The sequence below is a fragment of the Dysidea avara genome, chromosome 9 (assembly GCF_963678975.1).
Source record: "Dysidea avara chromosome 9, odDysAvar1.4, whole genome shotgun sequence".
Lineage (NCBI taxonomy): Eukaryota > Metazoa > Porifera > Demospongiae > Dictyoceratida > Dysideidae > Dysidea > Dysidea avara.
In genome coordinates, this window is record NC_089280.1 from 24,715,058 (window position 1) to 24,742,545 (window position 27,488).

General features: G+C 37.1%; 3 protein-coding genes and 1 long non-coding RNA gene across 7 annotated transcripts in view; 3 read left to right on the forward strand and 1 right to left on the reverse strand.

Annotated features, from left to right (window-relative positions):
* The window catches only part of LOC136265971 (EVI5-like protein), a 37,263-nt gene extending 25,239 nt beyond the window's left edge, over nucleotides 1–12,024 (forward strand). Inside the window, exons 1-17 of one of the 2 annotated variants that reach the window (XM_066060911.1) lie at nucleotides 3–214; nucleotides 373–499; nucleotides 733–903; nucleotides 962–1,136; nucleotides 1,622–1,738; nucleotides 3,170–3,244; nucleotides 5,583–5,711; nucleotides 5,768–5,806; nucleotides 5,991–6,095; nucleotides 6,164–6,253; nucleotides 8,769–8,866; nucleotides 8,915–8,975; nucleotides 9,127–9,180; nucleotides 9,233–9,265; nucleotides 9,837–10,085; nucleotides 10,178–10,390; nucleotides 11,662–12,024. In XM_066060911.1, coding sequence (XP_065916983.1) covers nucleotides 381–499; nucleotides 733–903; nucleotides 962–1,136; nucleotides 1,622–1,738; nucleotides 3,170–3,244; nucleotides 5,583–5,711; nucleotides 5,768–5,806; nucleotides 5,991–6,095; nucleotides 6,164–6,253; nucleotides 8,769–8,866; nucleotides 8,915–8,975; nucleotides 9,127–9,180; nucleotides 9,233–9,265; nucleotides 9,837–10,085; nucleotides 10,178–10,390; nucleotides 11,662–11,898 — 1,965 coding nt within the window. In that variant the 5' untranslated portion in view covers nucleotides 3–214; nucleotides 373–380 and the 3' untranslated portion in view covers nucleotides 11,899–12,024. Of the gene's footprint in view, nucleotides 1–2; nucleotides 215–372; nucleotides 500–732; nucleotides 904–961; nucleotides 1,137–1,621; nucleotides 1,739–3,169; nucleotides 3,245–5,582; nucleotides 5,712–5,767; nucleotides 5,807–5,990; nucleotides 6,096–6,163; nucleotides 6,254–8,768; nucleotides 8,867–8,914; nucleotides 8,976–9,126; nucleotides 9,181–9,232; nucleotides 9,266–9,836; nucleotides 10,086–10,177; nucleotides 10,391–11,661 lie in introns of those variants that run through there. The other variant, XM_066060910.1, reaches the window with a different exon arrangement.
* A 1,584-nt stretch (nucleotides 12,025–13,608) lies between these two features.
* Nucleotides 13,609–14,581, reverse strand: LOC136265742 (uncharacterized). Its single transcript, XR_010705714.1, has 4 exons — nucleotides 14,259–14,581; nucleotides 14,156–14,213; nucleotides 13,957–14,106; nucleotides 13,609–13,872 (listed from the first exon to the last, which is right to left on the reverse strand). It is a non-coding gene; the product is annotated as an uncharacterized lncRNA (long non-coding RNA).
* LOC136265739 (GTPase-activating Rap/Ran-GAP domain-like protein 3) lies at nucleotides 13,754–24,494 on the forward strand. 3 transcript variants are annotated; one of them, XM_066060650.1, is made up of 26 exons: nucleotides 13,754–13,876; nucleotides 15,487–15,574; nucleotides 15,864–15,950; nucleotides 16,005–16,086; nucleotides 16,270–16,370; nucleotides 16,426–16,490; nucleotides 17,028–17,085; nucleotides 17,687–17,789; nucleotides 18,119–18,217; nucleotides 18,272–18,375; nucleotides 18,547–18,673; nucleotides 18,918–18,963; nucleotides 19,021–19,127; nucleotides 19,204–19,313; nucleotides 19,382–19,450; nucleotides 19,889–19,960; nucleotides 20,012–20,075; nucleotides 20,133–20,189; nucleotides 20,486–20,575; nucleotides 20,638–20,751; nucleotides 20,801–20,970; nucleotides 21,245–21,394; nucleotides 21,450–21,516; nucleotides 22,382–22,465; nucleotides 23,470–23,588; nucleotides 23,645–24,494. In XM_066060650.1, the coding sequence occupies exons 3-26, from the start codon at nucleotides 15,864–15,866 to the stop codon at nucleotides 24,368–24,370; spliced, it is 2,871 nt and encodes a 956-aa protein (XP_065916722.1). In that variant the 5' UTR covers nucleotides 13,754–13,876; nucleotides 15,487–15,574; the 3' UTR covers nucleotides 24,371–24,494. The 3 variants fall into 3 exon arrangements, with proteins under 3 accessions (XP_065916722.1, XP_065916721.1, XP_065916720.1); XM_066060649.1 differs by lacking the exon at nucleotides 13,754–13,876 and adding an exon at nucleotides 14,610–14,846; XM_066060648.1 differs by lacking the exon at nucleotides 13,754–13,876 and having other exon boundaries at nucleotides 14,878–15,574.
* LOC136265741 (uncharacterized) lies at nucleotides 24,447–26,419 on the forward strand. The gene is made up of 4 exons (XM_066060651.1): nucleotides 24,447–24,710; nucleotides 24,769–25,337; nucleotides 26,138–26,236; nucleotides 26,282–26,419. Exons 1-3 carry the CDS (start codon nucleotides 24,447–24,449, stop codon nucleotides 26,223–26,225), a joined length of 921 nt encoding a protein of 306 aa, XP_065916723.1. The 3' UTR covers nucleotides 26,226–26,236; nucleotides 26,282–26,419.
* The last annotated feature ends 1,069 nt before the right edge of the window (nucleotides 26,420–27,488 follow it).

Here is a 27,488-nt window from a genome sequence, read left to right on the forward strand (position 1 = left end):
CCGTCACCCTGTTTAGGCGCGTAAAATAATATAATTCGCATTCAACCCTTACAGTGTCAACCGGGTCTCGGTGTCAACTTCACGGCCAGTTTTGCCTGATCGTAGTGTGCGTGGAGTGCGGAGTGTACTAGGACAGCGTCTCTTTAAGTGGTCCCTTTGACTGCAGTCCTTGGCAAGTTCTGGCGGTTTACTCAACTTAGTTTCTCATGTAAAGGTTTGTTTTGTTGTTTTCTTTTCGTTATTATAAAATCCTATTATTGTTGTCTACAACAGGTGAAATAACTTTTATCTCACGTGTAATAGTACTATATATTAAATTTTGTTTGTTAAACTAAAATTAATAACAGTTAATTATGCCATCGACACGTACAGGGTCTGTCATGTCTGTGGACTCGATTGAGCCTGATGACTGTGGACCACAGCCAATTGTGTGTGATCAGTCAGCAGAAAAGCCTGCTGACAATGAGGACTTGTTGAAGATGTTGGAAGAGCAGAACAAGTGAGTGATGGGATGTTATGTGACCATGTGTGTGTGTGATATGTTCCAATTGTGTTCACCAATGTGACAGTTATGTGTGCATCACTTGTTGATATTGTTTCAATACATTTATCTCTCTGCCAATGAATTCTATGGCTTTTGTGGTTTGAATTTAATTTTAATGTTTTATGTGTACCCTCTGTTGTTTGGTGTTGACAGGCTTTTGAAGGTATTTGTCACATTTCTGTGTCTAGGATGTTAGAGAAAGATAAACGTGCATTGACTAGAATTACAAGCAAAGCTGACGTGACAGAAAGAAATAGTATCAGTTCTGCAGTTTCTGATCCGAAATCTGAAAATGATGATGTTTTACCCCAACAAGATTCACCCCCACTCAGTAGAAAATCGACAGAAGAAGAACTATGGTATAAAGATATTGTTAAGGTTTGTTTTCTTGTCGGGTAATGTAGTCATGTTTTGTAGGGAGTTATGGGGAATAATCCTGCGAGATTGGGAAGAGAACAGTAAGAAGAAAGCAAAGCTTATTAGACAGTTAGTTTACCAGGGGATACCGGAGCATATGAGAGGAATGGCATGGCAGTGTCTGTCTGGTGCACATAATCGGGAAGTGCGGGACAAGTACCCAAAATTAATCACGGTATGTGAGCATAATGTTGTTGCCACAAACATCCACACACTCACAGTATAAAAGCACACATGATAGAATCTGTGACATATATTCTCGCTCTCATGTTTGGAAAACAGTATGAAATTGTCCAACAAGATGCAGTGATGTTATAAAAGCAAAAGCAAAAGTAATAGTCAGGGTATGGGTACGTACAATATGAACACAACATATAACATCTCCTTATGGAAATATTTTGCTGCTTGTTTCCATGCATCAAGCGGAACATGTCTAGTTCAAACCAATACCATAGTTATATCAGTAGCTAATACCATTATACTGATAGATGATACTTGGGTCTGATCTCAGGTTTATCAATACAAACGTATTGTCGTAATCTGATCAGGTATTCCAGCACTATAACCTTTCACACAGTGACTTTGGTTAGCATATAAAATTTCACAGCTGATTAACCAGTTGTGTGTCAAATGACTATCAAGTTATCTGTTTGTGTGTAGGAAGTGTCACCGTTTGAAAAACAGATTGTCAGAGACTTGGCACGCACTTTTCCTGACCAGGGTTATTTCAAGGAGAGAGATGGAATGGGGCAGGAATCCCTACTAAATGTTCTAAAGGTGAGAAAATTTGAATCGTTCAGCGTTTGCTGTGAGCACATTATTACACTAGTTTGGTTACATGTTATATTGCGAGTATGAATGGTACCTTGTGTATTCATTGAAGAGTATGAATACCAGAATGCTTTTAACTAAAACATGTCTCAGATTAAAGACATGGGCTACTATTTGGTCATCAAATAGAAATACAAAGGTGTTGGCACATGCACAGTGTGTGTAATGCCTTGTATGTTGTACAGTATCCCTGGAGTTCTTGATTTATGATTTCATATACAACACTTTCAGTATGTACTGCATTGTAAATAGTACTACACTTGTATGTGCCTTTTTCCTATTCTTCTCAGAAAGTTAGTCGAATTGTGATAAGGATGATGTAATAACCACTGTTTATAAAGAACATGTATACATGGCAAGTGCTTGAGGGTTACATATGGAATGGGGTTTTACCTTACAAAGTACATTGCTTGCACAAGTGCAATCTAAATATATGTATCACTACTTGCTTAAAACTGCTTGGAGTGCTTCCAACCTGTATCTCTGTGGTAATGGTTGTCTGATGAAAAAGGCATGAATTTAAGTTACACAAAATCTATGCAGTCTAGCTTCCATCTCAAGGATTTAGTTTCAGCCACCTGATCACCCATCACCTGATCACCCATCACCTGATCACCCATCACCTATCTGTATATAAAACAAACAGCTAGGATAAGTTTTCTGGTTGTAAAATGTGTTACAATCACCTGTACTTAATTTACCACACAACTTATAATGTTACAGCACACTGCAGCACTTTGATCTCACCACTTAAAATATGGATATTTATGAGACTGCAGTATGTGTGTGTGTGTGTGTTTTATTTATTTATTTATTTATTAATGCTTTACAGCACAAGTGCTGAAGGTCTGTAGGACACCTGGTCCTACAGCCTGCTCAAAGACTTTAGCTACTTAAGTGTGTGTGTGTGTGTGTGTGTGTGTGTGTGTGTGTGTGTGTGTGTGTGTGTGTGTGTGTGTGTGTGTGTGTGTGTGTGTGTGTGTGTGTGTGTGTGTGTGTGTGTGTGTGTGTGTGTGTGTTGCTGTTATCATAAATCATACTGAAATATTTTCATAATTTCTAAAATTGCTTTTTTGTGTGTGTGCTGCACTGTTACTGAGTATTGTAAGAAAAGTATATTCCACAAATGAATTCTCTATTCGAATCACAGCTTACTAGTTGTGTTACGGTAGTGTATTGCTGTACACAGAGACAGACAATTTTTCCATGCTGGGGACTCCCAGTCTGTGTATCCTTGCCCTTGGCTTAATTTCCCTTGGACCCTAATTTCATAAATTATTTTCCTGGTCCCATTGTGTTGCCCCATGTGGGCAGCCCTATCTGTATGTATATGTGCTGTGGTGTGTCCTAAATTACTGTACAGTGTATTTATTACAGGCCTATTCAGTGTATGACAGAGAAGTTGGATATTGTCAGGGAAGTCCCTTCATTGTAGGGATGCTACTAATGCAGGTAAGAGTACATGTGAGCAGTATTGGTACAAAATAATTGCTATGTTGTGCAACCCTAAAATAGTGTCTTTAAAGTTTCGCTTATACTATCAAGACACACAGTAGTGTGTTGTACAGTCATGGGAATGCTGGTGTGGTGTCCAACAGACACATGTTTTATTATAGAAGAAACACGATTTTCATGCATTCATAACTTAGGTAAACATAGACTTTTGGAGCTAGTCTATCCATTCAGCCATCTCATGTCTTCAAGTTTGTAATCTTTTTGTTTGTTTTTGGAAGCTTTTGCAGTGTGTGGATAACTTGTGCATTCAGATAAACTGCTTTAAGTAATCTGATGAATTTTATTGCAGACGCTAATGGAATATGAAGTACAGGCCTATTAATGATGGGGGAATCTAATTTAAAGCAATGTACATCAACCACATGGTCGAGATACTCTAAAGGGTATTCATTATGTATTTAGACACAGAATAGTGTGACATGGAGTCAAGGGAATCCTGTGTGGGTAAACGAAGACAAGTGTGTTTACACATGAACTGATATTCGTGCATCCTTGGCTCAGTAAGGTCTGGATGAAAATGAGCATTTCTGGAGGTAAAACTCCTGGACACTTTCCATACTAAATTTAGGCTGAACCCATCACTGAGATACAGTATTATGCTTTCGAAGTTCGTTTTTATCTTCGTTTTGTAAAATTACCATAACTGGTGTTTGCTTTATTATCTTGGAGTGTAGTGAGAGTATATATATACTACAATGCAGTTAAGCCACATAAATTTAATTATTAGTTTCTCATCCCCGCCCACACCGCCTTACCTCATCAAGAATATTTTGCATCACTGGTGGCTTAGTGCAGCCATCCAGCATCTTTAAAAGTTGGTATCTTGCTAGAGCAGTCTAAGAAAACTGCATTCTCGGTCATTTTAGTTAGCTAATTCAGCTGTCTAATTAGTAAAAAAATAAAATAAAAATCCGCCCTTCTGCACTGGTATTTTGATGCAGGAAGATGAGAAACTAATAATTAAGTTTAAGTGGCCTTATTGTTCCAAGTTTGGATAAATCCTTAGATGGATAAAGTTATACACGAATTTACAAATGTGATTTGTTATTCCACCCACCACCCATGCAAACTAGCTGAAATTTCTTGCATACCTTGATAAAACTATCAAGGTGCAAAGTTTCAGATCAAGAGATCAAGAAGTAATAATTATATCTTGAAAACCAGACATGTAACAAATGCACAATTGAAATACTCTAATAGAGCAGTCGGTTTGTTGTCACACTGCCCGAACTGTTTATGTATACCAGCTGACAATCTATCAGGTGTAAACCCAGTTATAACCTAACATACACCATATGTGACCAGCATACAAACTAGTTACTCTAATAGAGCACTCACATTTATTCTATACATCACACAATGCTACACAAAGTGTTTAATATTTCTGCTATTTACTTGCAGAAAATAAACAAGAGAGCTGTGGACCACCTTGGGGCTTGCTTGCATGCACAAATGCAAACTGCATAATAAACTAGTGATAAATAGTGCACCCAGGCTTGAAAAATTAAGTGATATCAAAGGGTGGCAGCCAATAAATATCTACAGTGGTGTTAATGTGAGATGTTATTACAAACTTACATCACTGTAGTGTACACTATTCTTTAATATCAAATCTTTTAAAACATTTTGAAAAGCTACGTGCATTCCTGTTTTACAGCTTGGCTGTTTTGTAGTAAGCCATATACTCTAATTGAGCAATCTGAGATCATACAAAAACATAACAATAAATGACACATGTAAATCTTCACTGGCACTGGTAATTTCTATTAAAATGACAGGTACTTTGGTTTGGGGCTAGTATGTACTATGCAAGTTGAAGTGCAGTAGTGTATTAGTAGTGTAGCAAGTTGAGCTGAAGTGTAGAGATGTGTGAATGTAACTGCTATAAATTAGCTACGTATCTATACAATTGATGTGATCGTGAGATAAGCATGTGATCACATTTTGAATTGCTTCTAATGTGTGGTTTAACAACAGTGCTTCAAACTATATGTAGCTATATGACTCCAGTATTCAATGTATATGGCCATCTTGCTGAAGGATTTTAGGAATTACAAAAATATCAATCAAAGTATTTAACTGTAGCTACTCAGAGATTGAGTTAGAGCGATGTTGTGGTTTAACATTTACAACAGATAAGGTCAGGTGAAAAGAACATTTTTAGCATGGTCCGTAAGACTCTGGTATTGGGGATTAAACTTGGTGTAAACTTTTTAAATTCACCTGCATACGTACACAATAAGAGTTATATGTATGTACTTTCTCCTTTTTTCAGCAAATTCCTGAGGAAGAAGTGTTCTGTATTTTCATTCGTTTAATGGAACACTTCAAACTGAGGGAAGTTTTTAAGCCGTCAATGGCTGATCTCAGTTTGTACTTCTATCAGCTGGAGAAGATGATAGAGGTGTGACCATTTTGTTGTCATGGTGATGTTACTTATGATGGGTATGCATTATATAGGAATTGTTACCACAACTGCATATACATTTTCAAGCAGTGGTGAGTTGTGACTGTATGAGTGTATGGTACACACGCACGTGCACACACACACGCACGTGCACACACACACGCGCACACACACACACACACACACGCGCACACACACACACGCGCACACACACACACACACACACACACGTACATGTACACAATGTTAAACTTTTTGTTATTGTCTTTATTCTAGGGATGTCACACATCAATATACGCATCACCATGGTTTCTCACCTTATTTGCATCAAGTTTATCACTAAATGTCGCCTTTAGAATAATGGACATATTTTTCATAGATGTAAGTCAAATAAACAATATACTGATTATACACAAAATGAATGGGTATATCATCTGTTATCCCCTCAGGGCATAGAGATAATATTCAGAATAGCAGTTGCACTGCTGGAGTACCATAGTAACGAATTATTACGACTAGACCTAGAAGACATGATTAAGGTAGTGATTAATGTGTGTACACTACAATAAGACAAGAAGTTTCTTCATGATATTAAAGTTTCATTACTCGCCAAACTGTGCTCACAATTGTAATTTTGTGGGACAATTTTTTTTGCAAACCAAATTTTTGTGGTTCACAAAATCATCTGAACTGTGGGGACACTTTCTTCCTGACTAGTGTTCTTTATTGTAAAGCTTAATTTCTACTTGTACCTGTTAGTTACAAGGCACTGTTTACACCTCATATCAATAATGTGTGGGTCTGAAAATAGTTGACTTATAAAAGCCACCTTTGGATAGTAGCTGCCTTTGCATAACGGTGTTAGCATGGTGTTAGGTTATAGTAGCCATGGCTATCAACTGGCAAAATATGGTATTTAAATGATATTGCCCCCAATACCGTAAAAATTAATATCCCATGAAAATTTATTGCTTGGCGGTATACAGTCTGTATATAACTGTAAAGTTTTTATTAATTATACTGTGAAACCTCTGATCCAAAATGCCGCTATACTATAATTTGACACATGTGGCGATACATATAGTAAAAGTCTTATATTGGTGCAGGAAACAGTGTCAGATAGGGAGGCCTGTTGTCAGTTATTAAAAGTATTTTGACTTTGGCACATTTACTACTCCAACAGTAGTATACACTAAACTTCAAACTTGAACTGTGGGAGCCATGAAACTGAATCGGTGCAGAGTGAAAGTCGTGGGAAGTGGACCGATTTAGTCCACATTGTGGCTGCATAATGAAACTATAGGATGATTTGCATGTTTGACAGCTGTTATTGTACGTTTGCTCTTGTCTGTTATCAAAGTTGGCTGAAAACTTTTGTAAACAAAAGGTGAATTCCAATGCTTATTTGCTGCTGACAAAAGCATATTCATACAGCCATGTGTGTTAATCCCCAAAGCTATATGCACTTAGTCTGATTTTCACAATCTGTATGAGTGTAATCTGTACCTGAGTGCTAAGTTTCATAATGTTTTGCTCAAACCCATGAAGGAGTGAGTAGTGTTCATTGCATGATTCTCATTCTATGAAAGTGAAAAAATTCATGGTATACTTTTGTGGGCTAACCGTGTCGTATGAACAACAATTTCATGCCATGGTCATGAACAGATAATTTTTGTCATTACGCAAACATGATTTTTATTCATGGGCCACTGAAACTAAAGGAGTTTTGAAATATCAATGGTTTTATGGTTTGTCTAGGGAAAAAAGAGCGCAAGTGTTTCATGTGGTGGAGGTACAGTATGGTACTATCAGAAAGAGTTCATATTAATTGCATGTTTAGAATTTTTGAATCACTAGAAGTAATGTATTAACAGGCGTTGGAGTGTTACAATGCTTGGTCAGTCATTGGTCAGTTTTCAATCATGATCTCTTCCTTTTCCTCTTCTTTTGTCCACCCAAGTGAGACAATTGCTGCTTATCTGTTTCCTTTAGTCTCAATTCTGTACAGTTGGGGTAATGTTTTCCCTTTCAGACAGTTTATCATCAAATCAGTAATCCTGGGTACTGAACAGTAAAAACTCACCATGGTCTCCAGAGCTCTGTGACAACCTTTTATGTTCATTTCAAGCTAAAGAAAGGTATCTTCAACACTCTTACACGTGGTTTCATGTTGCAAAGCTTGATGGATGGCACTTGCTCAACTTTGTAAATCACTATCATCATTTAATCAACAATTCACTTCTTTTGGGGTCCATAAATAAATGGTAACCGTCCACAAATGGATGGTAGCTATGTGTCTTATCAATCACAACTCTAATGAATTTATCGTTTACATCTGTGGTCCTCTTAACCCTCATGCAACAACATGCTGCTTCACCTGACAATGTATTTTTGCTTGAAAAAAATTTCCCTATTTTTTGTGTGACAGTTTATGTTATTTTCGATAAAGTATCCAATTCTTCTTTGAATGGATATTAACATTTCTGGTTGATAAAATTTGTTAGGTAGCTACAGGCCGCAAGTTATTGTGTAATTAAATCCATTTAATGGTGTTTATACGCTCACAAAGTACTGGAATTCAATACTCATTAAATTTTGTTTAAAGAATCCATAGTGTACACTGGTTGCTATGGCCACCAGTGGATTCAAAATTTGCTTGCTCAATTGGTAACAAGCCTGGGAATTGTTGGTTCGTTGAATGTTGGATACCATTGTTTATAGCAACCCATTCAAAGTATGTGTAATGATGTATTGTGAGGTACAGTAATTATTAAATTAAAAGTGGTTCATGAATATCTCTGTGATAAAAGAGATCTAAAGAATTTTAAATGTTTGAAGTATCTACAGTACCTTGTACTATGCAGGCAACAATGTAGTTTCAAATAAATGACTTAGATATTATTGTGGGGGTAAAGTGTACAGGTATATTGTTGTAAGTACATTGAAACATTCCTAGAAATGTGTAAGATGTGTTCACAAATACATTGTGTATGAATAGATGTAAATTAGGGGTTGTCAAGTTATTAGTTTTTATGGACTTCCATCTTCTCACAGTTTTTCCAAAAGTCACTAAAGGCTGCTCATGATTCAGACCCGGATGCTCTGATAAACGTTGCCCTTAAGGTAAAATACAATGCTAAGAAGATGAAAAGGTGAGTGTCTGGTTTTGTGATGATTTTATGAAGCATTGTGTGCTCTAGATGGGAGAAAGACCACATTATTAAGCGAGAAAAACTTACCCAAGAAGCTGATGAATTAATGGTAAGTACATAATAGCCAAAACATAAACATTTTAAAGTTTTGAAACCTACTACAGTAGTTTCCATGGCTATGTATGTAATCTGAGTTTTTCATGTAATTCCTTCTGTACTTAGAAATTCATCTTTAAATATCATACTCTTTTTTTTTGTAGAAAGTTAAATCAGATAATTCACAGTTATCAAGTAGAATAACTGCACTAGAAAAGGTACAGTTTTATAATGTTCAGATACTGAAACTGTTTACCTGTTGATCTGTAGGAGTGTGCTTCACTGGCAGACAAGCTAATTCAAGTAAGTTCAATCCAACAAATAACGTGCATGCTTTAATACAGTAGACCTGCCTCCTGTTTTGAAAGGGCCAAGTGAGATGTTTATACAGTAATACACCTGCACTTGTCCAGAAATTTTTGGCCCAAGGGTGACCAGCTTAGACAGGTCTTACTGTATATTATTTGAAAACAACCAAAATATCTTTTCATAATGGTGGGAAATACATGCTGGATTTCTATCACTGCTAAATATCTGTCGAAATCCTTATTGTAGCCATAAAATCTCTTAAGATTAAATAAGTGGCAGATTTAAACAGCTTTTTCAAACCAAAACTTTTCCACATTAATTCTAGATCTCTATTCAACACAGTATTTTATTTTTCAATAAGTACTTCCTCACCAAAGATTTCTTGTACCGTTTCCATAGCTAATTTCCAACTTTAAAAGGTACTTAATGGCTCCACCAATGACGAAAAAAAGAATCCTTGATGCATTAAGGAAATGCGGGCAGGAATGAGAAACTAATAATTAAGTTTATGTGGCCTAGTATATACAAAATTAATGTACAGTGTAGTATTGGTATGTGTGTTTAGGGTCAGGTAACACGTGCTCAAGAAGCAGAAGAGAGGTTTACTCTGAGGAATGAAGTTGCCACGCTAAGGAGGATATTGTCCACCAAGACTAGCAATGATACACAGAGTGATGAAGATGGGGAGAGGAGCAAATCTGCTGAAGGTGATGAGACTGTCGTGAAGGTGAATGGCAAAGAAGAGAATGATGATGACATCATTGATGGAGACGATAAAGAACAAGAGTTGACTGAAAAACCTGAAACTACAGAGGTGTGTGTGTGTGCGTATGCGTACGGTATATAATATATAGTGTGTGCGGGCGCGTGCACGTTTTTAATATAAGCCATTATATACACATTTAGGATAGCAGCAGTGTTACTAGTGGTGAACTTATTCCTGTCGTACGATTTCAAAGTATCGAGAGAGAACTAATGGCAGCCAAGGAAGAGATCAATGATGCTGCTGAACAGCTTGAGCAGAAGAGGAGAGAATTAAGAGAATCACTTCGACGTGAGGCATTAGTGTTACAAGAGCTACAAGCAACTCAATTGTGTGTTCAAGAATTACAGAAAGAGGTACTGTATTATGTACGTTCAAAAATTCTCAAACAATTGTACACTCATGCACATGTGCATACACACATGTACACACATGCGCGTGCGCGCACAACACGCACTGTTTTCATTTTGTATTAAATAATAAAGTACTGTAAGCATAGAAATTTTCGTGGTGTATAAATTTTTGTGGATTTCGTGGTTTGCAGCTGATCCACAAAAATTAATCCACATTAAGCTGATCCATGAAAATCAATCCTTTTAGAAACTCACGTCTCAAGACCTATTAACCATAGATATACTAACCCCAGGTACCTGGGGTTAGTATATCTATGTATTAACCATTGCCACCAATACACTTTCCTTATACTATTAATGCACATAAAAAATTATGTTAATTCTATGTAATGCGCTAAGTATGACCTGACGACGACACATGCACCTGTTCACCACGTGAATAGGTACTGGATACTGATGGCCTTGTTCAAATATTTTCCAGCAGGCAATATTCTTTTGTGGTGAGTCAATGGTAAAACGGTTTACTTTGTCCCAGATAAGTACGCCAGCGTAAATAACCAAAGCCGTTAAGCTGTAACCTTAAACACGACCTTAAACTACGAATTTTGCTCCTGCAGTTCGAGAAAATAAACTGGCTCGTCGAGATTAAACCACAAAAATTTACCCACGAAATTTAATACACTTGTAAATCTGTCTTTTTGGCAAACCACGAAAATTCTACCCACAAATTTAATATGCTTACGGTATCACCACAACATTTGATAGGCATGATTAATCCCTAAACCACAGCCAGTACTAGTATTGTTTACTAGTAAGTGTAGCTTATTCATAACATGGTTCAGATGACATACTACTTAATCACCTTGTTCATGTTATTTACTGTAACTAATATGTCAACAAAACTGTCATTTGATGTCACATATACCATGACTACATGAGACATTTAATCCCAATTCACTAGTCAATAACATCTCATATTGTCCTGAATAAAGAGCACTTCATTATGAAGAATTTTATGAAGGACAAATAATATTCTTTTTGTAACTTACATGTACTTTCCTCTTCTAACAAAATATAGAATATTGATTGGTGGAACTTCCAGGACTAGAGTATTATTGTGATGTATTTAGGTGTAAAACCATACTGCAGTAGTTCTACATATCCTTATTAGGAGTACATGTTGACTTTGAAACCAAATAAGTACTATTTGTCAAAAACAACATTACAGTACACTTCCTATCTTGTGTCACAAATGTTTACTGTTCTTCTCATAGTTGTTAGCAGCTAAGAAAGAATTAACTGAGATCAAGTGTTCAAGAAAGATGGCGTACAATGAAGAGCAAGCTACAGATACTTCATCACATTCTGACAGTACACAACCAGCTCCCGATAGTGTCCCTAACGTCGAAGGAACCGCACCCCTTACTAACAATTACCCTGTAACTACACACAACGATAAGGACTCGCACAGATACGACACTGACAAAAAGCTAGTAATAGATTGGGTATAGCAAAAAGCGAAATCAGTAATAATTGTTGTAATTTTTGTTACCATTTTTGATTGTAATTGTTCTGTACTTTGTTACTACTGCCTTGATGTATTCTAATTAATTCAGCAATATTATTAAGAATCTAAATTATAATAATTGTGACCTATTAATACAGTAGAACCTGTTAATCAGGACACTAGAACATGAGAAAACCTGCGAAATCAGGACACTTGGTAATGCTCCCGAAGTACCCCACCCATAGCATGTGAGGAAACCATTAAGACACTCAACGTGCTCACATTTCCTTGGTTGGCCCAAGGTATCTGTTTCTTTTAAGGATTCATGATTTCTTGTGTGCTTTATGAGTCACAAGCTTTGTCACATGGTGTTACCGTACAATTTGATCATCAAGGGGTGGGTGACTTTGATGATGGCAGTAACTTGATGTAAATGAGTAAAGTTATATAGAAACCTCATATGTTATGTACGAGTTGCGTGTGTAACACCATATGGCACCACAGCTAGCTAGTTTACTTGACAAATGAAGTTTATAATGTTTAAAGGACCATCGGAAATGAATTTCTGTTGTCTATTTTTATCCAGCCCTTTCAATACATTACATTGTACCATTGACCTTGGGTGGCTGAATCATTGCAGGAAGTACATAGGTACATACGCTGTCACAAAGTGATCATGTACGTATATGTATATTCCAACTTGTGATGTTACGATGAGATTAGTTGTTTCATGGGTGTAATTGTCAACAGAATATCAGTATATATAACAAAATGTTAACACACAAGCAGAAACATAAAATCAATGAGTAGGGGGAATGTCTCAACAAATGACATAGCTGATTGTTACAGACAGTAGTGAAGAAATTTGTTAAGAATACAAATTTACACTGTTCATTTAGCTGGATTTTCAATCTACAAAAATCGATGGGTTGGTTGGGCCATGAAATGGCCAAATTAATACACGTACTGTAGTAACATACTGGATCTTGAAAAGCAGCTAAAATTAAAAGTGGATTATTTATCAAGAGAGATTAACATTTCAGCAAATTAAACCAGATGATTAGTGGTGACAGCAAAGGTGTCAACAACAGATATATATGGTTTGGCTCCATTACTGTACAAGTTCGGGATAGTTCAGTAAAGAGCACTGTACTTCTATGGCCTTCCTACGGCAAATGCATGGTGAAAATTTTGATTGGCTGTCAGAAATTTGAACAAAAAGATTTGAAACATTTTTAGTGGGTCAAGCACTGCTGCAAATAAGCCAAATTTCAATATAATGTGTTATTACATGTTGTTTTTGCATGACTTCTACCACAAGTATCACCAACCAGACAGCCCACCCAAACACACAAGTGTACACAGATTATGGCTCAACAATAAGTATACAAACAAAGTGGCCTAAGTAATGTTCCACGAAAAACAGTTAACCCAAGAGTGTTGTAATTCAATGATAGCAGTAAGTCAATCAGGTGAAGAATACACAGCAGAAAGGCAAGAACCGTATCTGCAATTGTGTCAATGCATTTTAGTGACCACAGTACATAATACAACTATTATGGAACCACTACTCTCACTCCTAAACTGATACCTGCCTACGTAGTCTCATACACTTTGCCTGTATTTGAAACTACCAAACTATAAGGAAATCTAATCATGATGTCACAAGGGTTGGATACACTTGTGTCTAATTGTAATCTAATTATCATGTGAATCCTTACAACACAGCCCCTCTGGCCATTGTGATAAATCATGTGAGAACAAGTGAGGGTGACATATGCAGTATATGAATATCATTTATTATGCCATCTGTAATGACGCACGTATTGTTATTGTGTGTATGAGGCATACTTAAAAGTCAGCACCAATAAACACTGCTGTACACAGGGGCTGGGAAATAGTTATTGAGTGAACTGGTTGTGAGTGCTCTTTCTTCTTTTAAACACAGCATCATCCTTTTGTGATTCACGCCTCTCAACTGGGTAAGAAAAACATTATTTAAAAGTGTGTGTGTGTGTGTGTGTGTGTGTGTGTGTGTGTGTGTGTGTGTGTGTGTGTGTACCTGGTAGAATCTTTGCTGCATTGATCCCAAGTCTGTTGTTGAAAGTGGTGAGCGTAACAGGGAGGGAAGATCTGCGTCGATGTGGCTGGTTGATACAGCCACTCATCATATTGGTTGAAATCGGTAGCATCTTTGGTGGTAGACCATTACCTTTAGAATATAGCACATCTTTAACTATATCAAACAAACTACTCCATACCTCCTGGACTAAATGGCTGACTGCTAGTGTAATTAAATTCTATTGAGCTTTTTTGCTGCTAAAGAAAAGATCAAAAAACTAACGACGCCTTTAGAATCGTCACCTGGTTTTTGTAGGTTGAAGTTATACTACTGGGAAGAGATGTCCGTCGTTTGTACCATGGATTTCTTGGCTCGTTATTGTAGACGCCATTTCTGGCTACACTCGGGATAACTTCTTCAACCAGCGGCGGTAGAGTTGTTTTAACCGCTATCGAGTCTCTCTTAAAGCCGAATTTTGACACTCGAGGAATGGGCGGATTAGAGTGGATTTCTTGCTCTTTACATTTCAAATACGAATTACGCCAAGCTAGCTGACGTAAATCCTCCGCCCCGAATTTAGCGGGCCGGTTGTTCATCGCCCCCACGCTTATGGAGGTATTTCCGGAAACCGTTATATCCGGAAGTTAAGATAATATCCGGAATTAATTATTTGTCCCTAAAACGGAGGGGTGTTGCTTGTGACACAATTAACAAAACACAAATATGTGACATAAGGAATTAATGATGTTGGGATTCTTCTTAGTTTAAGCTATAGAAAAGGAAAAGTAAATAATGAATCAAGTAAGATATTTACAGGCGGACCACGTCTCTGCTAGTGCGTTGATAACCACTCCGCCACGGGTGAGGAAGAGATTCCGATTCGGTTCAAGGTACGCTATAAAATACCAGTAATAAAAAAATGTGAATGCAAACTTTGGGCCCGCCTTAATATCAATATTCACAACGTGTGACGACTAAGCTTATTCACAGTAGGAGGTGCGAGTAGTGTTACAGATTTGGTGCGTGATTGTGTCTAATAACTGTGCGACATTATTTGGGGTGGTTGTGTTTATATCGTGAGGCAGATTGTACTGTTTAACACCTGTGGGACAAAGAAGACGAGAGGAAGGACTGTTTGTTTGAATTTCGTGTTGAAAATTGTGCCAATAAACGCTACTACATTTGTGGTCTAGACCGGTGAATAGAATGTTAGAAAAGTGTTGACGTAGTATTCTATAGTTTGTGTACAGAGAGTGAGTCTTGTTCCACTTGTGTTGTATTTCTTTATTGAGAAAATTATACAAGAATGAGTTGTGCAAATCTGGATAGAATTGGAGGGGCCCCCAGAAGGAAAAGTGATAGTTATAGAAGTAGTTATGTAGAGGAGGCTCGAATAATGAACAGAAATGTCAGACTGGCCAAAACACGACGCAACGTGATGAGAAAGTTCAGTGTACCATTAGATGAGTGTAGAATAGAAGATACAGATGGTTGTGGATTCACTAAACAACAGGTTTGTCCCATTTCTAGTTGCTCGGACGATTTACACGTGGAAAGGACAAGCAAGAGTTGTAGCAACCTGACTTCAGTGCACGGCAGGCTTGGAGGATCAGTAGAGGTAATAAGACTTGTAAATAGTAAATACTTCCTGGGAGATATGTAAATCGTTTGGTTTACATAGTGGTCACTAGTGGGCCTAACCAAGCTGTGTTTTTTGTTTTGGCTCAATTACAACTTGGTTGACTAACACTACAGTGTTTACTCTAAGTGAGAGTTTGTGGTTGTATTGGAGCAGCCATCTGTGTTATAGGGTCCCATCCCACCCATGTAATACATAGCTACTTCCTAATTTAGTCCAAGGCATTTGTTATGCATTAGCTGTGATTATGAATGTTATTTTTATCTAGATGCTGGACAATATTTTCAAGTGTGCCAATGATGGTTATCTTAAGGTATATCGGAAAGAACTTGGCGTGGAGAGAAGAAATGGGGAGGTATGTAATGAAATGTTAGTTAAAATGTTTAAGATGGGTGGTGTACATCTTTAGAGCCACGATCCTCATCCTCATGCGTTGCTAGAAAACCCAGAATCTGAGACTCGGTGGTATTTCAAATACTTTCTCGCAAAAAGTGAGTTCAACGATACACCTGTCAAGTCAATTTGTACACCTTATCAACTTTTTTATGCTGTTAAAGGAATCCACACACGTAACTCTATAAGGTTAATGTGTTGTACTGGTCCTACATGAAGTGGGATAGATTTCAACATGTAGTGTGGTGTCAGCTACATCTGTTGTTTGTTCTTGCTTGCAGGCCACTCAAACTATGTGGGGTACGATGTTGACAAGTCTCCGTATGTGCTCTCTGTGGTACCATCAGACCAAATATGTCGCTGTATTCTCTGGCGGAAAGTGGTAAGAAGCACCTATGCTATGTTTTTTAATGTAAGCTGTATTATCTTGGCTATAGGGAAGCAAAAAGCTAAGTGTTACAAATACAAATGGAAAAATGCCATCTCTAAAGCTAATACTCGAGTAAGACTTCTTTCTTATTCTTGTGTAGTATCAAGTTCTACAATTTGTGTGTATGATTTTGTTCTGTATTTGTGCCTCAATGCACCTCCACTGTTTAATATGGTTTTTGCTGCCCATCAATCTACCCCTTTGTTTAGCTACAGTGTAGCAACCTAGCTGTAGGAGTAACTGACATTGTTTTGGTGGAATTTCATTAGTGTAAAGTAGTCTCCAGTCTAAGATTACTACAAATTTATTATATTCTAGTGTCACTGCTCGGTATGGTGACATTTACTTAGTTCTGTAAGAGTAAACTAATTTTAAATTAATTGGCCTGAATAATTATTGGCTTCTGGGGATTATGTTAGAAGATAAGTTGTATGGACTTATCTGTCACTCTCAATCCAGTATACATACATGTTCTCTATTGACCATTTGGCTCAGAGTTTGATAAACGTATAGAGAGGTGATCTTTTTTGTGGATATTTTTTTTGGAGAATGGTGCACTGAAGTTTGCTGGTTACACAAAAATATCATTTTGTTTTTCTTTCTTTACAGGAAATACACATTACCAAAGTCACCTTTAAAGGAGATCACCAATCCTGAAATACAGAAGGTATGATAGAGACGTGTTATCATTGTTGAGACATCCCACCAGTGTAAAATACCATCTCCTTGAGTGGAAATTGAGTGTAATATTAGTCTATCACTTTGGTATGCAGACATCCTTATTTTATTCCTCTATGTCCAAAAACATAGGTTGTTTTTTTGCTTCTTATTTACATGTACAAATGTGTTGTGTAGTGCAGTGTGTGTGTGTGTGTGTGTGTGTGTGTGTGTGTGTGTGCGTGCGTGTGTGTGTGTGTGTGTGTGTGTGTGCGTGTGTGTTGTGCATGTGTAAGTGTGTGTGTACGTACGTACGTATGTACATACGTATGTGTGGTGTGTGTATATGTGCATGGTGTGTGTATTCATTGTCTATACATATGGCCTTGTATGTGTATATAGCACATGTCTGTACACATGCCTATACAACTGGTAAAGTAATTTTCTTAATAATTGTATCCACAATAAAAAGAACTGTGAGAAACCAGTCCATTTATTTAACAATAGATACCAGATAAATGTCACAGAAAACATGACTCAGTGATGTCATAATTCCTATGCCATGGTCTGTGTTTTACTATGATGAGTTTTTCTCTTGTTGCTTTTTCTAGGACATTCTCACACTTGAAGAGCAGGAAGGAGCTGTGAATTTTAAGTTTGGTATACTTTATGCCAAAGCTGGTCAAAGAACTGACGATGAAATGTTCAGCAATGGTAAAGATTTGTCTTATTCACTTTATGAATATATTTAACAGTGTAGTGTTTGTATGTGTAGTAAATCTTGTGTGGTCTGGTCATTGCGTGTGTGTGTGTATATAGTTGTTTGTGTATGAATGTGTGTGTGTGTGTGTGCGTGTGCGTGCGTGCGTGTGTGTGTGCATGCGTGTAGTTAATTACGAACACACACACACACACATTCACATGTACAAATACTTATTTTAAAACCTGGGTGTACATTGATTATCCAAAGTTATTTCAGATCTAGCATTAAATTATGTGCATGTTTCATGATGCAAAATAATTCCTGGTGTTGTTCCCTACAGAATTCAGCAGTCCAGAATTTGATCAGTTTCTAGACCTACTCGGTGAAAAAGTAGACCTACTAGGCTGGGAGCAATTCAAGGGAGGACTGGACACTAAAAGTAAGCCCTCTTTAAAACTGTACATTTTTGAAATTGACCACAACAACTGTTCAGATAACAGCACTGGAAAGCAGTCACTCTACACAGTGTTTCAGGGCCACGAAATTATGTTTCATGTTTCAACCATGCTCCCCTATCATGCTGAAAACAAGCAACAGGTAGGAATCTTGCTGTATGGTGATAACTGACCATAATGAATATGTTTTTGCCCTGCAAAACCACAAGCCATGTGTTGATTCTTGTACTATTTCCTAATATGACATTGTGTCTAAAAATAGACATGTTAATCATTTGTTTTTATGCCTAAGATATATATGGTGTGTTGGTAGGTGGAGAGGAAACGTCACCTTGGTAACGATATTGCTGTGATAATTTATATTGAGAGTAACGATGATGAGTATCCTATGGGTGCTGCGTTGTCTTTTGATCCTTCTAACATCAAGTCTAAGTTTAACCGTATCCTTAAACTTGTGAAATTTTATGTCTCACGCATGCACACAGTGCCCCCACACACATACATGTACACACTACACGTCATCCACACACAATACACTACACACACGTACTGCACACAGATATGCGGCACTAATTTTAATATTAAATTGTGCATACCACAGACATTTTTATTTGTTTGTTTCTCTTTAAAATTCACTGGGCATGTAATGACAAATATACACAATCCTTGACTCATGGACTCAAGATATATTTGCGGTTGTCACATACAGTAGGAGCAGGAACAGCTACAAGTATGGTTGTGTTTGTTGTTGAAGCACTGCTCTGTGATTTTGTGGCTTTTCTTGTAGGCTAATAGTGTACTCAGCTGAAAGCGTTCCAGAATTCAACCCTCCTTTGGTGGCAAACTTCGACTTCACTGACCCCAGATCATTTAAAGACTTTTTACTCACAAAATGTATGTATTAATTGTGTGCGTGCGTGCATTTTTGTGTGTAGTTTGTACAATGTATTGTCAACTTTCTGTTTAACAGTGATAAATGGAGAAAAGGCAGCCAACTCTGCACCAGTGTTTGCCGACAAGCGAGAGCGCACTCTTGATCTCCTTCTTAAACACATTGAGGAGAACTATAACAATACTAAGGTACACCCTAGCAATTTTTGGTGGTTAGAATTTGTGAATTACATATCATTCTTCGTATTTATTTGCAGTCATTGTCGTCATCACAACCAGTAAACAGACGGTCGAGCAAAGAAAATGCATTTATAGATTTTGGACAGGTTAGGAAAACTGGTATTTACCTGATCTCATTATTATAGTCACTTGGGGACCATAAATTGTGGTGTCCAAGTGGGAGATTGTCCTCTATTAACATTGATCTGTGGGACTAAAGTGTCTTTTGTCCTTTTGCCCTAATTTGGGGAGTTGTAATTCATTATCTAATATATCAAGGGGTTTATAATATTCCTTGAAAGTGATTTTAATTTGCTTCTGTTGTCGATTTTGCTTCTGTTGTTTTTGAAGTTTTAAGAAGTCAGAATGGTAATGTAATTTCCCTTTTCATTTTAGAATATCTAATGATTCTTCTTTCCTGATTTGTTTTCTACCTTATGAATAGCTAGCCAATATCTTCAACTGGTGGATTGTCCTTACTATGGTTTCATATTAGGATTCTGTGTATGGTGTGTCTGCTTTATGATCTCCTCTATCCCTCACAGCGTTTGAAGGTACAGTGTATCCAGCGAGGTACCCATCCTACGAGCTTTAGAGGATCAGAGAATCGTGCTAATGTGAGCACAATATATTTGCTAGTACATATGCTTACCTCCTTGTGGTTACAGCCTTTTGAGACGACACTTCTTATAAGGGATGTCGCTCATACAGTTGTGCTAGGAGATGTCTGTGGTTAGTTTTTGCTCACAAAGTTATGGGGTTGTTTCACTGAGATGCTTTTTCTTGTAGAAGATGGTTCATTGGTTATACACACAGCTACAGATGGCACATTCCTGCTATACCCTGGTAAGAATTATGAGAATTATATTAAGCTGTATAGCTTAGTTAAGTACCTACTTCCTGGGTGGAAATATAATAAGAATGACTTCATTTCTAATGAAGGTACACCCATAATTTATTCCTTATACATCATGATGAAGTTTTAATGGTTTTTCGAGGAAACTTTACAGGATGTCATTAAATCAGGAGCTCATCAAATCCAGAGGATGGACTTTTGATGAGTTCCTGGTGGGACATGTTATATGTGTTAATGATTTAGTGCTTTGTGGAATCCTTACCAATTGTATTTCCTTCTTCTCCAGATGGTGGGACTAGTTTGATCATCGATAAGACAGTTCCCATTGCTCAGTTAGCTGTAGCTCATCGTCACAATCTGCTACTGTTTAGGACAGGTGAGAATTGCAATGGCTTCTGTGTCCATAACAATACCTCATTCACTATTTACATCATTAAGGTTTCAGCAAGGATAATCACTTTTGTGTCTTTTGGCTGAGAAATGTTTTCACTGATCACAAGTCGATCGTTACTAAACATAACATAAACAAATACTACTTGCCACACACGAAAGGTTTGTGCCTTTGTGTGTGCCCCATCTTATTGTGTATACCATTTTCTAGGCTGTCACTTATTTTGTACTTCATTGTTGAATGACAATTTCTTACGTGTGGCGATTGCCATTAAGAACAAGGCGTACATGTGGTTTTGGAAGCATTCAGCCTTGCCAATGCCTCAACAAGAACCACCATCACCGATGGACAGCCCTGTCAAAAGTTTTGTGAAAAACAAGGTGAGTGTATAGTTGAGTGATGCCAGACTAAACCATTTACATAAATCCATCAACTCCATTGTATCTTCTGTTGATACCATTTTAAAGTACAGGTGTACTCTTTGAAGGCTGTGTTTTGTGTAATTCGTAGGTTTTCACAATTATTCCAACAGGTTTCATATCAAAATTCATACTGTTATTAGTGATATAAAATTACAGTATTGTGTTTAACACATTGTAATAGTTTTTAGTATACTGTTACATCAGCACTTGAGGTATGTTGTTTCTCTCTTAGGAGTTGCCATTAGCTGATGTCCCAATTATGATGACGTTGCTGGATGAAAGGCCGACTGGTAAACTTATTGTCGCGTACAGACAGGGCTGCATCGACACCATCAACGAGTTTAATGGTGAGACAAAGCGACTCGTTACCTTAGATGCCAAGGTAGGTAGCTACTTTGTAACATCGCTATTTATCATTGGAGGTATTCTCTTGTTAGAATAAGTTAGTGACTCTGTCAGCGTTTGAAGAAAACGATCAATGTTTGCTTCTTCTTGGCTACGATTGTAAGAAACAGATATTGTGTACACACTTATTCGGTCAATGCATAAATGTACTTATATGTCTGTGTAGTTTTACTTTCATGTTAATTCCCAGCCTTTTTGATACCATATAAGCCAATCTTGTGTTGGAGAATTAACATGTAACAGACTAATGTAGTTTGCATAAGTAAAGTAGAAGCCATTCTCGAGCATGTACTTGGTAACATTTGTTATTAAACAATTTCTCGACATTACAAAGAATCATACACTGTGATGTTAGTGTGTATTGGGCCTTAACTGCCTTAGTATTGTAGTTGGGCTGTAACTGCCTAATATTGTAGTTGGGCTGTAACTGCCTAATATTGTACGTCTCCTGATTACTAAATTACTACTGTGATGTGTTCTGATGGGGTCATACCTATGTCATGTGAGGACCTACCACTGGGTTTCTTTAATAAATTTGTATACCAAACAGCAATCCTGTAATTGGGGGTGAATAATACCACTTATGAACATCAGCCTGAATCTGTCTTTGCTTTACAGATTGGATATAAAAATATTTTTTATTGTTCTCATAAGTCGTTTGATTCATGCTTGCACAGGCGTATCAAATGTTAGTTGTAGTTGTACTCCTAGCTAAGATGAATGGGTAGTATTGTGTGCATTAGCTTAATAGTTGAAGTCTTGTGGTTCAGACTTTGTTTGTACAGTGCTCAGCTTTGTCTCATGCAGTATGGTGTCACCTGGTAACAGTGTTTTGATTACACATATATTGAAGGCCCTCAAGCGGCCAGTTACAAGTCATTTGTTGGTTTTCTTCCCACAATGGTGCATTGTCTGTAATGAGGTTTACTGGTGTTATTATTTGTGTGTCTGTTTATTTGTGTAGTGAACTGTAAAGTATTATCAATAGTTGATGATATTCCACAAACTAAAGTAGATCTGGTATGGGAATCAGAGCCTAAATACAATGGTAAGATAATGTGTGTGTGCGTGCGTACATGTGCGCTGCTTTAATTAAATGGCGTGAAGTTTGAAATACATAATAGGTTTACCTTGGAAATACATTTTTAACTAGATTAATATGAGATGTCTCAAATTACAGTTATTGAATAATAAATAATCCTAGTAATTGGCTAATGAAATGTGATGAATCATCACTATTATTATGTACATATGCCTCAACATGTTATTGGATCAAGTTCTCATGTGTTTAGTACCTAAAATGGATCTTTACATGGTTCTGTTTGTGCTGAAAATATTTTGAACAAGATGTTGTGGCATAGATATTAGATAATGTAGTAAAAGGGATTCGCAAAGGTGATGTCACTACGAACAATCCTTGTTATGCGTTTGATTTGTCTTGGTTATGAGTTCAGTAGTCGACAGAATCAGCCTCAGTTCATGAAATATATCCTTCATACAAATCATTTTCAACCATTATGGACTTGAAAAAATTCTCATACCTTGTCAGCGTCCTTTGCAATAGCACCACAAAAATTATTGGTATCAGGCCTGAGTAACTGTAATGATGAAGTATGAGACATCCGGCTCTGTACCGCCGTGATTTGATAACACTCACCCGACGTAAATAGTGAATAGGAAACCATCAAGGTGAGTTAGCGAGATATGGCCACTCAAGTCTTGGACCCGTAATGAGGATTGCCTGGAACTATTAGTTCCTATGGGAATAATGTCACTGTTGCAAATCCATATTATCTATGGTTGTGGTGTAGTTCACATGAGATAAACTTGATGGTACATTTCAGTAGGGCATGCCTTTTGTAAGTGGTGGCTCTTGCTCCCTTACTACTTATTTAGTCTAGTTTGTACAGCATCAACTGTGTTGTGTATATCAATAGACCACAACACACGTGTATGTACACCACATTTTGCCACCATTTATCCTCTGAAATGTTGAGACTGGATGTAATTTTTAATGTTCATGTGTCCTTATCAATTGTTCTGTCTACACAGTCTACAAGTACCCTTACATGCTGGGATTCACTGACAATGCCGTTGAAATCCGTACTGCAAGTAATGGCTCATTGGTACGGAATATTATAGCATCCAACCTGCGTCTAATGTCCTACAAGGTAGGTTGTTAGAGTCATGTAATACTAAGATATAAAGTTTTGTTTTTGTTTCGTAGGGTGACATTTATTTTACTACAACTTCGCCAATTGTCTCTCAACATTCATCAATTCAGGAATTACCAAGAATTATGGAGAGCAGCAGTAGTGGGAACCTGTCAAGAAAAACGTCAGGTAGTAAGATTATTCCAGTCGAAGCTTGTTGTCTTCACAAGATTACGTTTGAAACAATCAGAAGCACATTGTCTCCCCATCTTAACACATATGGTAGTGAAGAAAGCCTTGATAAAATCAGTACTCAGTCAGATATATCAACTTTTTCTGAAACACCTACTCCAACAAGTAAGACAACAGATCCAGAAGTGTCCAGCCAAAAGAGTGTTAAATTTGTCACCGGCGATACGGAAAGTTATGATTCTGAAAGTGAGTGTGTTACATCACCTAAGAGTAACAGTGGTTTAAATGGCAGTCGAGAATTTCTCTATCCTGCATCACCAAATGCCAGAATAAGAAAGTCGATGGTGAAGAATTTGCTACCTCAGGGCAGCACATCACCAGAATTAACAAAAAATTGTCTACAAGACTTTGGTAATTCTACCTCCTCACAACGCATGTCAATTCTAACTGTCAAACAACATTTTGAAGTACTTGATGAACTAAATGACTCTGAAGATTCATCTGATAAATCTGATGATGGGAACGAAACACTTACAACATATAACAAATTGGACAGTGGTTTTAACTCAGCCTCATCAACTCCCAGTGCTGCTATTTTGCAGAGTTAAATATTATTTAACAGTGTGACTTACAACAGCCATGTAAATATTTATAATTATTAGTCTGTGTATTTATGTTGTAATTATGTGTTTGTGTATGTGCTGTAGTCAAGTGGGTATTAACTGGAATAAATGCGCATGCGCTTTATCTAATAATTGCCCGGGATTTCCTTATTTTCGACGTGAGGGAATGACGAAAGGCAAAAAACGTAAGGGGGCTACTCGTACAGACAGCCAAGAAGCTTCTGGGAAATACGTACCACAGTTCAATAAGAAGCTAAAGATAAACAGTGAACCTGAAGATTCGGAACAGTTCGAAGACATAGCAATAACGGATGGCAAGGCGGAGGTACAAGGGAAATGCCGAGTACGTGAGACCACGATGATCTTTATGTGTGTCATTACAGGTTTCTGCTGGTGTGACGAAAGGAGACGGACTGAAATCCACCGAAAACGGTACAAATGAGATAGCTTCCAACAACCCAGACAGCTATGTTGAAGACACTGTCACGGCTCCTAGCAACAAGGACACCAGTGTGAGCACGAGTGGTAATAATGAGAAAGAATCCCCAGAAGTCACTGGTGATGTTACCCAAAAGCCATTGAGCCAAGATACAACAGTTATTGTGAGTGAGTCTGACACAGTGGAACAACCGTTACAGACCGTAACATCTAACGAGTTACAACCTGTTGAAATTGTTAACGAAACACTTGTAAATCTCAAGGCCAGCACAAATGACAATTCATCATTCCCTGCTGTAGAAAATGAAGCAGTTATGATAGTTGAAGTTGCAGCCAACCCAACAGTTGAACAGCAAGGGGAAGAAGCAACATTTAACAAGTCCACAACAAAGTTTATTGATGTTGGTATACAAGTAGATCTCCCAACAAATGATACCAGTGTACAATTTGATGGTAATAAAACTACCAGTGATCCTACAGTAACAGCCTTGCTGGATGAACTGTCTTCTTTAAAGTAAGTAAAAATGTATTATTGCAAACTTGGCAGACATGTAACACTATGTTTTAGTCAAATTTTTAGGGATTGGCTCAGGAATTGATTTTACTTTGCTGGTTATACCCATATAAAGACAAAAATTTAGTTAGCTACATGGTAGCTGTGATACACTGATATATGACACTTTAATGGTTTTGATAATCAATGAGTTCTGTTGATATGACTACATTATGTGTGCAACTAAACTTTAACATTATCAGTCAGTGACTTAAAATGTACATTAACAGTCATCAATCATAAGTTTAAGCCTTACTGGGCTGCTTTACATCCTGAATGACAATTGGTTGAATTTCAAGGCTCAGTATAGATATTAAATATAAGATAGCACTTCACATAAACTTTGAGAATATGCACTTTGTATTGTAAGGGGTCCTGGATTTCTAGGCATAATGACAAGAATTACTGTTTTGCATGCATAACAGGGGCTCTTTTAAGACAAAGTACATTTTCTTGAAGTTTGCTATCTAAAGATCAACTAAGCCCTTGTGAACTCCAGTGTTTGCTGGTTTTCTGTTACGACTATTGAAACACATGAAATTCCAAATAATAATAATTGTAGCAATGCACACGCATGTCCTACCTCCTCTGCTATGAGCATACTCTGTAGGACATTTTTGTAAACACACTTAGGGGGGCATTTAGTGTTGCATGCTCAGTGACTGTTCTATTAGAGTGTCTTAGCTAAAGTACGTAATTTCTTGGTTTGAACGTCAAATCCACCACTAGAATTTCTGATTTTGTATTTTTCATTTCCACAGTCGCCTGATAATGGCTAGTAAAAGGGACTTGGAGGCAACTAGAAGAAAACGAGACATCTGGATAAAAAACAACAAGACCATTAAGTGATTTGTCTACAGGTAATCTGCAACAGTTAGCTTGTTAATATAATATGATACATGTAGGTTAGGTGTCTAGAGTGATGAAGCACAGGTTGATCATATGTTATGAATTAACTGTTATATTAATTGTAACTGTGTAGCCAGTTGTACAATGCAAGTTATAATTCTGTGGATATTATCATAGATAAGTGATTGATCACCCTGTACAGGCTATCAGCCTGATAAGTGTTACATATTAGCTGTAACACGGGGCATTCACGCTTTGCCTGATATGTATGCTCTCTAATCAGAGTCTGCACTTTCAAAATTGTTAATTGTACAATCAAGAACATAAACTATCCTCAATCTTTTAACCACACAAACTCCTATAGATAGTAGAAGCTATACAGGTGTAACTGCATCTCTTATGCAATGGATGGAAATACTCTAATAGAATAGTCAACTATTCTTAATAAAACATCCAAAGGATTTCATGTAACCAGAAGTGAAATCTTTGCTTGACCTCTAACATGCACTTTTCCAAACTGCACTCTGTCATTTATTCCATCTTAGCTTATCTACTGGATCTTTACCACAAGAGTGGAAAACCCATATAATCATTCTTATCTATAAGTCAAATGACTATTCACTTGTTAATAATTACCGTCCCATATCACTACTTTCTAACACACCTAAAGTACTGGAAAGACTAATTTTCAATAACATTAGTAAGCATGTGCTTTGCACAATCTCTCCTGCATGTTCAATTAATACAAATCTACTATCCAGCAGCTCTTGTCATTTCTTAATTTACGAAGCAATTTCACATGGTCATCAAACAGATGTTGTATACCTAGATTTCCAGAAAGCGTTTGACATGGTTCAACATAGTCAACTACTTTTAAATTGTGGAAAATGAGCATATGTGGAAACTTATGGAAGCGATTTGAAAATGATTTGACTAATCACAGGCACTGTGTGAGTATTTATTAGCTGGGATGCCACAAGGAAGTATTCTAGGACCTTTATTATTTCTAATTTATGTAAACGATTTACCTACAGCTACCAGTTCCTCACACTCTTCTGTTTGCTGACGACACAAAACTATTGAAAATCATCTTTCAACCATCAGACAGTTTACTTTTACAAAAGGATCTTGACTCTTTTTACAACTGGAGTTTAGTAAATGAGCTGTATTTTGGAATTCCCAAATGTGTGTCCCATTAGTTTTAACAACAAATTAAATTAATGACATCTTACCACATTGATTCCAATGTGCTATCCTATCCAA

Coding starts and splice junctions, on each gene's coding strand:
- LOC136265739 (XM_066060648.1), top strand. CDS start 15,263: ATGAGTTGTGCAAATCTGGATAGAATTGGAGGGGCCCCCAGAAGGAAA. Junction 18,376..18,546: donor ATGCTGAAAACAAGCAACAG/GTAGGAATCTTG, acceptor GTGTGTTGGTAG/GTGGAGAGGAAACGTCACCT. Junction 21,517..22,381: donor GCTTCTTCTTGGCTACGATT/GTAAGAAACAGA, acceptor TTATTTGTGTAG/TGAACTGTAAAGTATTATCA.
- LOC136265741 (XM_066060651.1), top strand. CDS start 24,447: ATGTGTTTGTGTATGTGCTGTAGTCAAGTGGGTATTAACTGGAATAAA. Junction 24,711..24,768: donor TAACGGATGGCAAGGCGGAG/GTACAAGGGAAA, acceptor GTGTCATTACAG/GTTTCTGCTGGTGTGACGAA. Junction 25,338..26,137: donor GATGAACTGTCTTCTTTAAA/GTAAGTAAAAAT, acceptor TCATTTCCACAG/TCGCCTGATAATGGCTAGTA.